Genomic DNA, 17,274 nt, shown 5'->3' on the forward strand with positions numbered 1-17,274 from the left:
CTTCTATTACAAATCGGAGGTATTTTCTGTGAGCTTTGTGAATTGGGATATGAAAGTAGGCGTATTTTAGATCCAGTGTAGAAAGAAAGTCCCCTTTCTTCAGTAAAGCAAGTACCTGTTGAAGCGTGATCATGTGGAAATGTTCCGAATTCTATGTATGCATTGAGAAGTCTAGTATAGGCCTTAGAGATCTGTCTTTTTTGGGAATTAGGAAGTATAGAGCGTGTACTCCTGTTCCTTGTTGATGTTGTGGAACCTCCTCTATTGCATGCTTTTGTAGCAGCGATAGTACCTCCTGTTTTAATAATTTCATATGATCTTGACTCATTGGATGCTGTCTGGGAGGGTTGTTTGGTGGGGTAGCAGTGAGTTCTAGGCAATAACCATGTTGGATAATTTGTCTCACCCACCTGTCTGATGTGATGTTTTCCCAGGCAGGTAGGAACTGTGATAGGCGTCCCCCGACCGGTGTTGCATGGTCTGGGGGGAGCTGTATGAAGTCACTGTTTTGGGGTAGGATAGTTGCGGTTATTGTTGTTTCCGCGACCTCTACCCTTGTTGTTGTTACCTCTGTAACTGCCTCTAGAATTACCTTTAGGTGATGTTGGTGTAAAAGATGTTGATTGCTGGGTTGTGCCTGTATTTTTTGATCCGCCTCTATAGGTGGACCTACGAAAGGAACCTCTTTGAGATGGCTGTTGCAATGCTCCCATTGACTTAGCCGTTTCTGTGGCCTTTTTAATTTTCTCCAACGCCTCATCTGTGCTTGAGCCGAAGAGTGCTTTCCCATCAAAAGGCTGGTTCAATAAAGAAGTTTGTACCTCCTGTTTGAACCCTGAGACCCTGAGCCATGCATGTCTTCTTAACAGGATACTGGTGTTTATAGATCTTGCCGCAGTGTCTGCTGCGTCTAAGGCGCACTTAATGGAAGTGTTTGTTATTATCTTCCCTTCTTGTATCAGCTGCTCTGCCCTTTTTTTATGTTCCTTAGGGAGATGTGTAATGAGTTTCTCTAACTCATCATAATGAGCTCTATCATAGCGTTTAAGTAGCGCTTGAGTATTTGCTATGCGCCAGCTGTTTGCTGCTTGAGATGCTACTCTCTTGCCAGAAGCATCTATTAACTTAGACTCCTTGTCAGGAGGAGCAGCTTCTCCTGTGGTTAGTGAGTTCGCCCTTTTACGAGCCTTTGAGACTACTAACGAGTCCAGAGGTATTTGGCCCTTAATAAATACTGGGTCTTTTGGGGCTGCCTTATACTTTTTGTCGATTCTTGGGTTTAACACCCTAGCCCTCACATGATCTTTAAATATATCTGATGTGTGAGTGAGGAGACCCTTAAGCATTGGTAAGGTCCCTGAAGATTTTTGTGCAGCAGGTAGTGTTTCTAAAAGGAAATCTTTTATCTGAGGTTCCGTATGTAAATCTACCTTGTGGTATTTTGCTGCCCTTTTAATCAGTTGTGCAAAACCCGAATTATCATCAGGGGAGAGGGTTTTCACGGATACAGGTCAGGGTCATTATCATTATCTGTCACTGCATCATAATCTTCCCATGCGTCTGTGTCTTCTGGGATAGTATTGTTATCATCTCTAGGAAGGTCCCCATCCCCTGTATCACTGTCTACATCTGTTTGAGGTGTAGATGGGCGTGGTTTAAAAGGTTGAGGGATAGCTGGCAGAGTATGAGGAAGAGGAGAAGAGGGTGTGTCTTCTCTTCTTAGGAGGAGGAGCTTTCCCCTCCAATGGTTGAGTCTTCCTCTTTGTAGGTGGTTTTGTCACCACCTTGCCAGTTTGTGGATCAATGAACAAAGTCTTTTGTTTTGGATCTGTCTCTTGCTCCTGTGTTGGTACCGTAGCCTTTGGGTCCGATAGGTGCTTTTGCTTCTTTGTCTCAGTGTTATGTGTTTTCGGCACCGAGAGTTTGCTCGAGTCCGATTTTTTGGGTGTCGAGGGACTCTTCGACGTCGAAGCAGGTTTCGGTTTCGACATGGAATGTTTCGACTTAGAGCTCTCTTTGGTATGGAGCTTCAGTGTCAATGTCGATGTCGACCGTTTCTCGGATCCGATATAGTGGAGACTGGGTGTTTCGGTTTTGTTGACGAGCCAGAAGGCGGGGCGTCGGAAACTTTTTTCGGTTGTCTGACCGAGCTCGAAGGTGGGGTCGACACCAATCGGGGTCGGTTTTTTGGCAAAAGGACGTCGTCACTCACGGTTTGATGAACGTCTACTTCTTCGACATCAGACTCGTCCGCTTCTGACCCCGACCCATCCTCATCTTATTCCTCCTCGGAATGTTCGACCTCGAACAGTTCTGGAATTGCATCTGACTCCATCCTCGACATCTCGGGCTCGACGGTTTCTAATCGTCGACTTGGAGGAGAAAGCCGCACAGGTTTCACAATCCCTGGATTCGTGGTCAGGTGACAAACAGTGGTTGCACACCTCGTATAGGGTATTGTGTGGGAATTTAGCACCACACGTTGGACATTTCTTGAATGGAGTCCTTTCCATGGACTCCAGACTGGACTACGTCAAAATAGGCCTCCCGGTCCCGTAGATGTAGAGTTAGAAATCTTCGACGTCGAAATGGGAATGAACTCGCGCTCGATAAACAATACCGTCAAATTGGAAAGGGAATACACGCCGAAATATAACTTATTCTCAAAGTCGATCCGGAGCGCTTCGATCTTCATCCAAACCTGATGGCGGAAAAAAACAATCTAAGGATGGAGCCGATGCCGATGCGCACTATCATCCAAGGGAGGAGTCACCAGCCTCGTGACTACAAAAGACTTCTCCAAGAGAAAAACAAGTGCAATCATCCGAGCCGAACACCAGATGGCGATCTATTCATAATGTACCATCTGCAGCTCATATGCCTTGAACATATATTTTCCCATTTCTGTGATACCACACGAATGTCATGTTTTTCCAACACACATATGCCGTCAGGAGGCAACTTAAGATCACAAACCTCATACACTATAGGTCACATTTCTAAAATGATCACTGTTAGAACTGGGGGTCTCTACTTGGCTGAGGCAGTTGCCTTAGTCCAAATAGGGACCCTTGCTTCTAGTTAGGGAAAGGAGAGACACCCTCTTTGATAACCCCTGCTCACCCCTGGTAGCTTGGCACAAACAGCCAGGCTTATCTTCAAAGTAATGTGTAAAGTATTTGCACCCACACCCCTAGTGACAGTGATAACACCACAAATGGATACCACACAGATGTATTTATTTATTCATTTAAAAGGTTTTATATAGCGCTGGCTAGACCCAAGGGAATCAGAGCGCTTGTTGAGAAGGTCTTTTTTGAAGCGGAGGTAGGAGGGGTTGCAGCGTAGGTCTTTAGAGAGTGAATTCCAGATAGTAGGTGCATTTCCAGTGAAAGAATGCATTTGTGTAGATTTCTTTTTTAACAAGGGAGGGACTAGCATAAGAGTATTAGAGCTCCTCATTTCTCTCGAGCAGCCCTCTTTGTGGAGTTTGTCTGCAAGATACACTGGGGTGTGCTGGTGAAGGGCTTTATGCTGAAAATAGCGGTATCTTTATCAAGAAGAAAAATACGGTGAGACCACAAGATAAAAATCCAACATATGCGTATTCGTAATAGTTCACTTCGATGGTTATTAGGCCAACACTTGTAGGTTCTTGCGGTATTAATAATCAGTTCACGATGTTCAAATGCAGTTCTAATGCAATGCTATGCAGTTTGTAATGCAGTTCGTATTATCAGACCAATGCAGTTCTTAATGCAAGAATAATGCAATCCTCAATTCAAGTAATCACGCAGTTCCTAATGCAAGAATATAATCGTCATTGCACGTAATCAGGCAGTTCCTAATGCAAGAATAATTCAATCCTCAATGCATGCAATCAGGCACTTCGTAATACAAGCAAAACACACTCCTTAATGCAAGTAATAAGGCAGTTCGTAATGTGAGAATAATTCAATCGTCAATGTACATAATCAGGCCGGTCGTAATGCAAGTATAACGCACTCCATAATGCAAGTAATACGGCAGTTCGTAATGCGTGAATATTTCAATCCTCAATGCAAGTAATCAGGCAGTTTGTGATGCAAGTATAACACCAGGCCTATAGATGCAATTAGCGCAGGCATCAGTAGGCCCCAACCACAGACAACTGTCCTGAACTTCCGAGGATGAACCCAGTACTGCCGGCAGATCTGGGCCACTCGAGTCCAACGAGATGCAGCGGGAGAGAGACTGGAGCACCACCGTACTCCTCGTGCATGCCTCCCCAGGACACACACCTGCCGACTAGAGTCCAATCCTTACCTGGGAGATGCGCTGCCTCGCGCTCTCGCGCTCTCCCCGTCGATCAGGTGTCCCACTGGGCGCCCCCGATATCGACAACTCAGATGCAAGGCGATGCTGTAGCCAGACAGGTTACGGCGCTGCCTTCTCCGTTGCTGACGATCTTGGACAGATTCCTATTGTGAACAACGATCATAATTACCTCACGACTTTCTTAACTTTACGAAATCCTTCAGCACGTTGCGGCTCGGGCCGGCGATCTTGATCAGTTTGGTTTTAGGCCACAGTCCCGGGGCAATGTTTACGATGGTCTCAGGCTTCAAAAACGACACACGCACAGCATCGCTGAGACACACTTGGAAACTTTGATGTTACTGAGCTTCCACAACAGGGAACCAGCTCTCCTCTGGACCTTGGGGACAAGTTACTTCAGGACACAGCACACAGCAAAGTCCTTTCAAGCAGGGGTACACAGCAAAGTCCCTTAGCCTCTCCTCAGGTAAAACATCAAACTGCAGGCCAGCCCCAGAACACACAGCAAGGGTCAATCCTTCTCTTCAGCTGTTCTTCCTCGGCAGACGTTACGCTTGACCACAAAGTAGTTTCAATCCTTTTCAGTCTTGATCAGTCCAACGTTCAGGGGTTTCAGCTCTCATAGTCATACCCCTAAATAAATGTCTTTGAAGACTTTGTATTCAGGGGCACTGACCTCTGTCCAAACCAGTTCTGGATGTCTCCCTGCCAGTGACACCTTCTTCCTTGGATAGTGGGGGTTTGGTTCCTCAATCACTCAGGAGAAGGTGGAGCCCTTCTTTTATGGCAGCAGCCAGGCCTCTTCATATCCAGGGGCCTACTCCTCCCCCTACAATCCAGATGCAGGTCAGCCTGTTGATGTCTCACCTACTCCTCCCCCCAGTCAAGACATTTCCCAGGTCCCGTCACATTCAAATTCAGACAGTCAATCCACAACCAGGCAGACACACTGTGAGGACTCTGACTCTATGGACGCACAATCGGAGCACTTTTCCCCTCACTGTTCTCCCATTCTAGGTTTACAGAACGACCCAGGGAAGTACGGCCCCTTTAATTCACATGCCTGGGCCGATCAGCTGACGGGGTCACGTGGTTCAGGCGTGCTGAAAAAGGAAGACGCTGAAGAGGACAGCCGTTCGTTAGGACCCGCTTGGGAGAAGCAGGCGCTGGTGACTACCTTTGAAGTGCTGCCGTGGAACAACGCATAGAAGAAGGAGTAGTTTATGTCCTGTAACTCCAGTTCTGTAGTAGGGGTATCTCTGTTATAGTCATAATCTAGTGAATAGTCCCGCCCATGTGCGTGGACCCCGGCAATCAAAAATAATCTCTTAAATTGTCAAAACATGCAGAAACTGCAAAGACACTTAAGAGAGAATGTAAAGACAAATAATGCAGCCTATATCCACAGGCTACACTGTCCAGTACTTCAACTAGAAATTCCACCAAATAACACCACATATAATACAGCCAGCTCAGTTTCTACCATAGAGAAACTTGCCTCCACCATTAAAAGACTCTGGAATGATAGAGAGGAAGGCATGGACAGACAAGCCCCATAGGCTGCCCTTATGTGGCTTAAATAGGATACTGTGCCTTTAAGAGAGCCTTCTAGAACTTTCTCCCAGTATCCCAGAATGCATAGCAGGTCCCTCTACTTTCAGTTCTTTTTGACAGGCGTAGCGCGCCAGACCTGTAGCATTACTTACATGAATATTCATCTCCACCGGGGAGGAGGGCGGGCGCTTATGACTATAACAGAGATACCCCTACTACAGAACTGGAGTTACAGGACAGAAACTACTCCTTCTGTAGTAGGGGATCTCTGTGTATAGTCATAATCTAGTGAATAGAATGGCAAGCCCATCCCAACACACCAAAGCGGCGGTGGAGAAAGAAAAGAACGCCACTACTGTGCGAACAAGTTCCGCAGCGAAGCCTGCCCAACCTGAGCGTCTGCCCTGGCGTCAGTGTCCAGGCAGTAATGCTTAGCAAAGGTATGAACCGACTTCCAAGTGGCTGCCTTGCAGATTTCAGCAATCGGCACGTTACGGAGCAGAGCCGTCGTGGCAGCTTTGCCCCTGGTGGAATGAGCCTTAGGCTTACCTCCTAAGGTCTTATTAGCCTTTTGGTAACACAATTGTATGCAGGACACAATCCACCTAGAGATGGACTGCTTAGAGGTAGCAAGACCCGTCCTGACTGATCCATAATTAATAAACAACTGGTCAGACCTACGAATATCTTTGGTTTTATCCAGATAAAATTTCAACACCCTCCTAACATCCAGGGAATGGAGAGACCTCTCCGCTGGGGACGAAGGGTTCTGAAAAAACGTAGGCAAAGTTATGGTCTGGTTGACATGAAAATCAGAAATAACCTTGGGGAGAAATTTAGGGCGAGTACGCATAACCTTATCAGCATGAAATACAGTATAAGGTTCAGTACAACACAACGCCTGAATTTCACTCACCCTGCGGGCCGATGTAATGGCCACGAGGAACGCCGCCTTCCAGGACAGGTGCTGCAACGAAGCCTTATGAATAGGTTCAAAAGGTTCCTTCATCAATCTGGACAGCACCACATTCAATTCCCATGAAGGCGAAGGAAGCCTGACAGGAGGGAATACTTTCTTCAATCCTTCCAGAAAATCTTTGATCACAGGGATCTGGAAAAAGGAAGTCTGTGAAAGGCATTTCCTGTAGGCAGTCAATGCAGCAAGATGAACCTTAATGGAATGAACATTAAGGCCAGACTGCGCCAAATGTAAAAGGTAAGGAAGGATGACATCTTCCTTACAGGTCGTAGGGTCATGGTTCTTAGACTGGCACCAGATACAAAACCTCTTCCACTTGTAAGCATATGAAGTACGAGTGGAAGGCCTCTTAGACTCCTTCAGTATGTCCATGCAATCCTCAGGCGGATTCAGATGGCCATATTGCACTATCTCAGGAGCCATGCCGCCAAACTCAAAGACGAGAGGTTGGGGTGTAACATCCGTCCCCCGAACTTCGTGAGAAGGTCCGGCCTGCACGGCAACCGAATGTGAGGAAGGAGAGACCAGTGAAGTAGGTCCGTGAACCACCACTGCCTGGGCCACTCCGGGGCAATGAGTATCATCCGAGCCCTGGACCGGGCCAGCTTGATGAGCACCGCCGGAATCAGGGGAATGGGAGGAAAGGCGTACAGAAAGCTGTTCGTCCAGTTGATCCATAACGCATTCCCCAGCGTCCCTTGCTGGTAGTACTTGGAGGCGAAGTCTCTGCACTTGCTGTTTTCGGCGGTGGCGAACAAATCTACATCTGGAGTTCCCCACCTTGCGAAGACTTCTCCTAGTACTTTGTCGTTTATGACCCATTCGTGGTTTTCCTGAACCAGCCTGCTCAGTGCGTCTGCCTGAACATTCTGCACAACTGGCAGATGAGTAGCCGTTATCGTCAGTCCTCTGGCTAGGAGCCAGTGCCAGATCGCCTGCGCCTCCTGAGACAGAGTGCGTGATCTCGAGCCCCCCTGCTTGTTGAGGTAGTACATCGTGGTAGTATTGTCCGTCTGTACAAGCAGAGAGTTTGTTTGGAAGGACGGAAGAAAGGCCTTCAGTGCCAAGTGAACAGCCCTGAGTTCCAGGAAATTGATATGATACGTGGCCTCCATCGGTGACCACGTTCCTTGAATCTGTAGGTTCCCGGAATGAGCTCCCCATCCCAGGAGAGAAGCATCCGTCACGACAGTCTGCGAGGGAATGTCCTTGTGGAAGGGAACCCCTCTCAGGAGATTCTCCGCCGAACACCACCACTTCAGAGACTGAAGAACATGCAGAGACAGTCGCATCTTGTCGTCCCAAGACCCTGTCCTCTGATCCCACTGGCCTTCCAAGCACTCCTGCAGCGGTCTCATGAGCAGCGTGCGTGAGGCGTCAGGAAGATACAAGAGGCCATCGATCCCAGTAGAGAAGACACCGTCCTCACTGTCGTAGATGGAGTTGTCATAAGAGCCTGAGCCTTCCGAAGGAGAGATAATCGTCGCTCTTCCGAAGAAGACACGCTTGCTGACAGCGTATCGATGGAGGCTCCCAAGTACTGTATGCATTGGACCGGAGTCGGGACAGACTTGGCCATGTTGATGTGCAACCCCAGCTTGTTCAAGAGAACGCACGTCTTCTGGAAGTGTGCTCGCGCTTCCGAGAAGGAGGATGCCTTGATCAACCAATCGTCCAGGTACGGGTAGACAAACACCTTGTTCTTCCGTAGGTGTGCTGCTACCACCGCCATGCACTTCGAGAATTTTCTCGGCGCAGACTTCAGTCCGAATGGGAGTACTGTGTATTGATAGTGATTGGTGCCGCAGGAACTTTCTGTGTTTGTGTGCAATGGGCACATGGAAGTAAGCATCCTGTAGGTCTATGGCACACAGCCAGTCTCCTTGTTGCAACTGAGGGTAAATCTGGTGCAACGACAGCATGCAAAACTTTTCCCTGCTAATCCATTTGTTTGCCTGTCACAAGTCCAGAATGGGCCTGAACTCGTTCTTGTCCTTCTTGCGAACCAGGAAGAACCGGGAGTACAGGCCTCTTCCTCTCTGGGACAGAGGCACGTCTTCTATCGCCCTTTTCCTCAACAGGATATCGGCCTCCGCCTGGAGCTCGCGCAGCTGAAACTGTGAGCTGACCGGAGGAATCGCCGGAGGAGGGCTCGTGAACCGAAGACTGTATCCATTGCAAACAATATTCAGCACCCACGTGTCCTGAGTAATTTTTCTCCACTCTGCCAGAAAAAATTGAATGCTTCCCCCTACCGGAGTGGGTAACAGATCCGGGGGAAGTAGGTTCCTAGAGCCTAGAACTAGCCTGGCCCTTGGGCACCAGAGCCGACTGCTGTCCTCCTCGGCCCTTCTGGCGCTTCTGGAATGGCTTATGGAACTGTTGTTGTTGCGACTGTCCCGAAGCCTGGCCACGTCCTCTGCCTTGCCCACCGAACCGCCGTTGGAACGGGCGGTACGACTTCTTCGTGTCCTTAGGCTTCTCCAGGCCCACAGCAGTGAGCGTTTCGGCCTCCGCCTTCATGCAGGCCATCTCGTCGTCCGCATGCTTCCCGAAGAGGGTCTCGCCGGAGAATGGCAGGTTGGCTACCCTCTGCTGTGCGTTCGGTTTCAGGGACGTAAGACGGAGCCAGGCGTGATGTCGTTGGTTCACCCCGTGGCAAAACCCATGAGCTGCCAACAGGGAAGAGTCCGCTGCCGCGCTGATAATCTGGTTGGCCACCAGCATCCCTTCATTCAGCACTTCTTGGAAGTCTTCGCGCTTCTCGCAAGTTAAGAGTTCCGCAAACTGCTGGAGGGAGTCCCAGAGGGCGCGGTCGTAGCGTCCCAACAGCGCCGTGGCACTCGCAGCCTTCATGGAGGTAGCCGATGTTCCACACACTTTCCTCCCTGCCGAATCCATCCATCTGGTTTCCTTATCCGGGGGAACCGTGGATGACGGGGTGGTGGCATGTTGTTTGCGGGCCGCCGTCACAATTACAGAGTCCGGAGGGGGTTCCGCCCTCAAAAAGGCCGGGTCCGAATCAGGAGCCCGGTACTTCTTCAGCAACCTCGATGGAGCCGCCTTCGTCACCGCAGGGGTGAGAAAAAGGGCCATAGCCGGTTCCTCCAGGCCCGGCACCAGAGGCAGGAGTGGACGAGACAGGTGTCTTTGATGCAATTTCTCAAAGATGACTGAAGTTTTAGGAGTAGGCACCGTCAGAGATATGCCCAACTTCGCAGCGCCCCTTAAGAGGACATCATGGAACGCCACCAGGTCATCAATCGGGGACACCCTCGTGTCTGGTGACTTTGACAAGGTCGGAGAATAGTCCCTGGTACCAGAGGACCTTGTGCGAGAACGAGATTCGCGCCTCCTATGGCGGCGTCTCCACCGCGTGGACGATCTGTGTCGCGATCTCTCCCTCCTCCCAGAGCGAGAGCGAGACCTGCCAGCCCGTGGCCGCTCCACCGGTTTCCGTGGTGGGGTCTTCCTTGGTTACTCTCGGGGTTTAGGTTTTGGGGTCCCCTTAGGAGGTACAGGCAAAGAAGGCAGCGAAGTGGACCTCGGCGGAGGAACCACCGGCCGAGGGGCGTGCCCATGTGGAGGAACTGGTGGCGGTGGATCGTCTGATGGAAGTGGAGGGTTGGGGGGGATCCTCCTTAGGTACAGGTGGAGGTGGCGACCTGGGCCGAGATGGCGTGTACACCTCGGAGTACACCGAGCCCGGTGACCCCTTAGGCGAAGGGGGCTGGGATCCAGCCCCATCAGCAGGTGATTGCTTCCTCTTGCGTCCTCCACTAGAAACAGTCGGACTTTTGGGACCAGAATCCCTCTTGCGCCGTTTTGGAGAGGCAGAACGACTCCTAGACACCGACCTCTTCCTTCTCGACGCTGAGCGTCGCTTTTCCGGCGTTGAACGTCGCCTCCGCGACTCCGGCGTCGTACGCCGCCTCCGCGACGTCGACCTTCTTTACCTCGACGTCGACCTCCTCTTCCTCGACGTCGAACGCCGTCCCCGCGACGTCGACCTCTTCCTCCGTGACGTCGTACGCCGCCTCCGCGACGTCGAACGTTCCGTCCTCGACGACGAGCGTCGATTCCTCCGTATCGATGCCCTCGACGTCGACCGGTGCTTCGACGGCGATCGGCGGTGTCGCCTCGACGGCGAGCGCCGATGCTCGTCACTTCGTCTTCGACGTCTATAGGAAGACCTTGACGTCTATAGGAAGACCTTGACGTCGACGATGACGGCGACGGTGGCTTTGACGGCGACCTCTCCAGGCCCTTCGACGTCGAGCCGTCACGCCGTCTCGACCCGGAGCCCCGGGGAGAAGGGGAACACACCGCCGTCATCCCTCTCGACGTCGTCGTCAATGCAATCGACGTCGACGGAGACCGGGACTGTTTTCTGGACTTCCTGCCTCTGGGGAGCCCCCCAGAGGCCTCAGCAGAGGCAGAGGGAACCTTCCCAGCCTGCCCAGACCCACCTGCACCCTGCAGACGCCTCTCCTCAAGGCCAGAAAGCCTAATCTTCATCCTGTCCCTCAGAGTCCATGCAGTAAACTGCTGGCAGATGACACAGTCCTCAGGGACATGATCTTCAGGGAGGGAGACGATGCAGACGTCGTGGGGATCCCTCTTGGCCTTCTTCCTCCCACATGCTGGACACTTATCAAAAAGACCAGGCATTTTAGAGCCCTAAAACGCCTGAACCAGCAAACAAAAGAGAAAGAGAACACCAAGAATGTAAACTGAAGCACTTTTAAAACCACAAAAGTGTCAAAATATCCAATAAACCCTTGAAACAAGGGAGAGCTCAATGCCAGGGTCCTGTTAGCAGGAGCCGGAAAAAAGAACTGAAAGTAGAGGGACCTGCTATGCATTCTGGGATACTGGGAGAAAGTTCTAGAAGGCTCTCTTAAAGGCACAGTATCCTATTTAAGCCACATAAGGGCAGCCTATGGGGCTTGTCTGTCCATGCCTTCCTCTTCATCATTCCAGAGTCTTTTAATGGTGGAGGCAAGTTTCTCTATGGTAGAAACTGGGCTGGCTGTATTATATGTGGTGTTATTTGGTGGAATTTCTAGTTGAAGTACTGGACAGTGTAGCCTGTGGATATAGGCTGCATTATTTGTCTTTAAATTCTCTCTTAAGTGTCTTTGCAGTTTCTGCATGTTTTGACAATTTAAGAGATTATTTTTGATTGCCGGGGTCCACGCACATGGGCGGGACTATTCACTAGATTATGACTATACACAGAGATCCCCTACTACAGAAGAACCCGGAACAAGCCAGCACCGAAGAGTCTGCACCGCGGGAGGAGAGAACGGACGAGCGAAGAGAAGGGCAGCCAGACCCTAGCTGGCACCACGCTGAAGCCAGCCACAGCCCAGGAGAAGGGTCGTGGCTCAACAAGGTACAGGGGCGTCTCGGGCTAACTCCGGGAGGGACCCGAGTTGAAGGGAAGGCTGGGGGCGGTACTTGTGAGAAAACCTAAAGCCGCTAATTGCCGCAAGAGCGCTGATACACTTGTGACGGTGGTGACTTTTCCCACACTTCCCCCCCCCCCCCATACCTGCGAAAGAGAGAGGAAAGAGAAACCCCTTCCTGACGTTTCTTTTCTTGTTTTCTTTTTTTTCCCTGTGGTCCGGCGCAACACCCTGCGGTGCATCACCGAGTCTAGTGCCGGAAGGGACTACCACAAAGCACGAAATCGTCCCGAGAAACCCTGGAAGGAACCGGACTACTACTCCCATAATCCCTTGTACCAAAGGACCAAGTAAAGACTTCCCCAGAAGTCTCTGGGGCAACACCCCTTGTTTTAGAGTCCCAATAAACGGTACTCTGTTAAAAGAGCACCCTATCTTGTCCTGGTCTGCTTCTTGCCCACGTTACACACACATAATTGTTAGAACAAACAAAACAACCACTTCTAAAAGCGTGGTTTCTAAACACAAAATTCAAAAACCACCTTCACAAAAAGATGTGTTAATAAACTGAGTTCAGGCACACTAAACTTCACCTCTGCATCTTAAGCTTATGGGAAGCTAGGCTGGAAACATTACACAGCCTTCCCCATTCTGTCCTATGGGCAAGATGGCCTTGCAACAGTGAAAAACGAAATGGAGATTATTTCACTGTTAGGACATGGTACACACCTCAATAGATGTCCTACCTTCGGCCTACTATAGGGGTGTCTGAGGAGCATGGAAAGGGAACGGTAAGGCCTGGCAAGTGGGTTCACTTGTCAGGACAACATGACATTTACCAAACTGCGCACAGGCACTGCAGTGGCAAGCCGGAGTTCTCTCTTTAGGACTACCTGTGTCGGGGGCAAAATTGGTGCTGCAGGCCCACTAATAGCATTTGCAATACCAGCCCTGGCACACATAGTGCACTTTACTATGGACTTTATTTGTAAGGCAAACATACCAATTATGGACAACCAATTACCATAACACTTTATACAGGGAGCACGTGCACTTTGACACTGATCAACAGTGGCAAAGTGCCCAAAGCATCTAAGTCTGAAACATAATGTCAGAAAAAGGTCTAGGAGGAAGACAACAAGTTTAAGGAACTTTAGCCACAAATGGCCAAATCCAACAGTCACAAACAATTGTCTTTAATTTCACTTAATACCATCTTCATTAGTTCCAAATAAACATGAAAATGTTACTAGTGCATAGCTTCTTTCCATCTGTATATGAATCTCATTCAGGGCAGACGTTCTTCAATGCAATTGCTTAAATACAATGAAACACACTGGACATGAAATATATAAAAGGTCTACATAAAGCAATTATGCTCTATGAAGTAAGTCCACTGTGGCATTTAGAGACCCCATCAGGCGGTAGACGACCAGGACGATGTTCTGCTGTTTCTGCCACCGCAAGATCCAGCTACACCCTGCTTGTTGCAGTACCATATGCTGGTCTTTCGATTCAACTTCCAGTCATCCTCTTATGATCCTGATAAGCTGTCCCCTGCTTGAGAAGGCAATGTGCGGCAAGAAAATGACCCCCATCCCCTTATGCACCTGTCACAAACAGACCAGGAATTGCCAGCACAACCTGTGGAAGCAAAATGAATGTTTGAAATTTTATGTGCTTTTATGGACATTTCATTTTTTTGTTCCGAATAAAGCCTTATGAAATGAAAAAAAAAAAGGAATGCTTGAATCGTCTGAGAACAAGTAACATTTATTTCCATCAATGCCCTGTCACAAGGTTTTCCCAGCAGAAACAACAAGGATATATACACCCATTATTAAAGCTGTTTCAACCCCATGCATTTCGTCAGGTGTTTTTACTTCTCTATTAGAACTCACTTCTCCTAAATATGAACTTCTGAACTACTCTTGTGGTAAACTGAAGGTGGTTATAGATTTTATTTTTAAAGCAAGACCAGCAACAGCAGTGGCCAGCAATCCAGAATACTGGACGACAGACGCATTGATCACAGAAACGCTCTTCCTATTTGTAAGACACACTGAATGGTTTAAACAATTTCTTTGATTTTAGTACTGAAAGTCTAAATGCTAACACCGAACCATGAGGCTCACCACTTGACCTTTTGTCTAACAAAATATTTAAGAGTCTCACAAATACAGTCAAGCACAGTCCCTTCCATTGCAAGACACCAGATGCGGTCCTCATCGCTGCAGCCTCTTTGCTGGTCCTTCGGTGCAGGAGGTCAGCTTTCTTTTAGTCCTCCTTCCAGTCAATAGGTGTGAGAAAGTGCCTCATTTGACATGGTTAGCCCCCACTTTTTGTCCGGAAAATGGTGTGGTTTTGATTGTAGTGCACAGGGTCCCTGACAACCAGGTTCCCTGTGACAGTGCTTCTTCCCTAAAACTGATCCAACATTGGCAACTTCAGCCCCCTGTAAGTCCCTGGTAAATGGTACCCTTGGCACCTATGGCCTAAGTACTGAAGAGGGTCTGCAGCTTGCATGCCCTGTTGCAGTTAAAAAACGACAGTCAACATGGCACACTGCCTTAAGGTATAGCTAATTCACCCCCTTACAAGACCCAAGGCAGGAGTGCACTACATTACAGGTGTTGGCATACCGGCATGAGCAGATGTTCCCCTACAAATATTTAAGTCTATTCTTAAGTATTATAAGTGCCAGGTAAGCCATAGAGAGTACTTGGGCTGGAAACTCGACAACTTGAGTTTCCCGACACCATGATGGCTTCACTGAACAAAGGAGTGTTTGTTTGGCACCAAACAACTCCTCTCAGTAAACACACACTGATGCCAGTGTGGGATTTATTGAAACATAACTCAGAGGTGCCTCCTGAAAACCTACCAAGCCTGGTGTGGTCTCTGACTGGCTTTAGGCAGCCTGCTACCACCAGACATGTTGCTGGACCCCTGGGTTTAGAGCCTTTGTTATCTGTGGCCAGAACTAAGCACATCCTGGGCAGAGGTGTCACACCTCCTCCCCCAGGATGAGCACAGTGCACAAGAGGGAAGTTTCAAAGGTCAGCTGCCTTTGTAATGCAACCCCTGGCAGCTCCCGGTTCAAACCCCCACTTTTGGCAGGAGGAACGGCAGGACAATGTAGAAAGAATAGGAGCTATATTACAGGCTTTCACTTAACATTTTTTAAGGTTGAAAGGGTATTTTGAATCATTTTCAGAAAAAAAAGTTTTCTTTTTTTCACAAAAATGTCATCCTTATTTATTAAATGGGTTTTGTCTGGAACAAATAAATCTTATTCTAATGCCCTCTGTACACTGCGCTCTCATTTTCCTGAGAAATGTCAGTACTCTGCAACCTATTCCAATTATAGATTGACAGAAAAAGGATCGCCCCACGAACCCTGAGGAGAAGAATGGAGGAATCACAGTCTAGGTTCTCAGAGCAAGGAGAGGAGGCCCCTTCAATCAAAGCTCTAAAAGCCACCACTGAAAAGACAAAGCCATTCAAAGTCGAGGGATTATACAATGTTAAGAAATTATGTGACGTTTAAGCATATAGAGTCATTGGCCTCAATTCACTTAACAGATGAGTGGACCCACAAACTGAAACCCAGAAGGTTTCCAGCGAACTCTCGTTCTTGGTACAATAATGGATTCACCTCTATCAAGATCCCACTGGTGGGGACAATAATTCCGACCACTCCTACACCAGTGATGGCTCTAGTCAATCAATCACTAAAGCTACTACTAAGAGAGGTACATCAAATACTGCAGGTCGATGATCAGATTTTCCTCGTCAATCAGGGTCCTAACACTGGTCTAGACGACATTCTCAAAATTCACACCATTAGGTAGTCTTTGACACAAAGAAGGCTTCTTCACATACTTTGACAGCTTCTCCATTCATGATTTCCCTCTTTAACAACATTAATACCATTCCAGACCTTATTAAGGGAGCAGAAAAACTGAACATTCACAGGTCTTCCACTTCTGCGATTAAAGGTTATTTTAGACACCGAATCACCATTTATCAGTCAGATGGTGTCTTCTTTTAGTCTTAGGTCTATTAAAGCCTGTGATGGAACGGTTCTCTGCTTCAGCAGTGGTGGTTACATCTCGTCTTTCAAAATAAATAGGACCACCTGAGCAACACGCTATATTTCTTCAGTCAGAGCCACAATAAGATACTGTGATTGAGTCTGGAATCCTCTATTCTGAAGCAGAGGAAAGTCAGTGCAATTCAGACCCAGAGCTCGGCTACCAGTGCTCTTTACTCACCGATTTCCGAATGCTTTGGCCCTTGCCTCTCCTCAGAGTCACAAAGCAGCCCCTCATTCTTGATGTTCGTAGGAAACACAGATTGGTAAACAGGAAAGCCTGTAAAAACATAGCAAAGCAACAAGTCAATGTTTAACAGAAAGTGCAAAGAAAGAGGAAAGAAGAGCATGTCACTTACCTTCGGTAACACTCTGCAGGTGTATAATCTTGCTAACCGCAGATTCCTCACCACATGAATATCCCCAGGTGTCAGACTGGATCTGAAGAACTCAAAAGCAGTACTCTTGCACACCACACGCCGACAGGTGCCATTATGTAGCTGCGCGTCAACATCACTCCGCTTAAGAAGTGGTGACTGAGCCACCCAGGCTTGTGCACGCCCTCAGATGCAGAGCCAATGCGCAAACTAGTAAGACCAGTGTGCAGATCTCTAGATTGGGACCTTTTTAAATGGAAGAGTGTCCAGTTCACAGAACAGGGAAGAGGGAGGGTGGCGAGGAATTTGTGGTAAGATAGTACGAACCAGAAAGAGTGTTACAGAAGGTAAGCAACTTGTTTTTCTCATGGATAATTCTAATTCCAGATTTCTCATTTTGCGTACAGATAGCAAGCAGTGTCTCACCAGGTGGGGGGTCTGTGGAATGGCTCAGACTATATCAAATTTCAGTAGACTTTCAGTAGAATTTTGGGCCCCCAGATATCTCTATTTTTTTTAACTTAATTATTTCTGAAACTA

At 48.5% G+C, this 17,274-nt stretch overlaps 1 protein-coding gene across 7 annotated transcripts in view; it reads right to left on the reverse strand.

Moving 5' to 3' along the window:
- The window catches only part of LOC147709768 (uncharacterized), a 353,428-nt gene that overhangs the window by 199,910 nt on the left and 136,244 nt on the right, over positions 1-17,274 (reverse strand). For all 7 annotated transcript variants that reach the window (XM_086928219.1, XM_086928218.1, XM_086928223.1 and 4 more), the window contains exon 7: positions 16,539-16,637. In XM_086928219.1, coding sequence (XP_086784345.1) covers positions 16,539-16,637 — 99 coding nt within the window. The remainder of the gene's footprint in view (positions 1-16,538; positions 16,638-17,274) is intronic.

The sequence above is a fragment of the Lissotriton vulgaris genome, chromosome 6, assembly GCF_964263255.1.
Source record: "Lissotriton vulgaris chromosome 6, aLisVul1.2, whole genome shotgun sequence".
Taxonomy (NCBI): Eukaryota; Metazoa; Chordata; class Amphibia; order Caudata; family Salamandridae; genus Lissotriton; species Lissotriton vulgaris.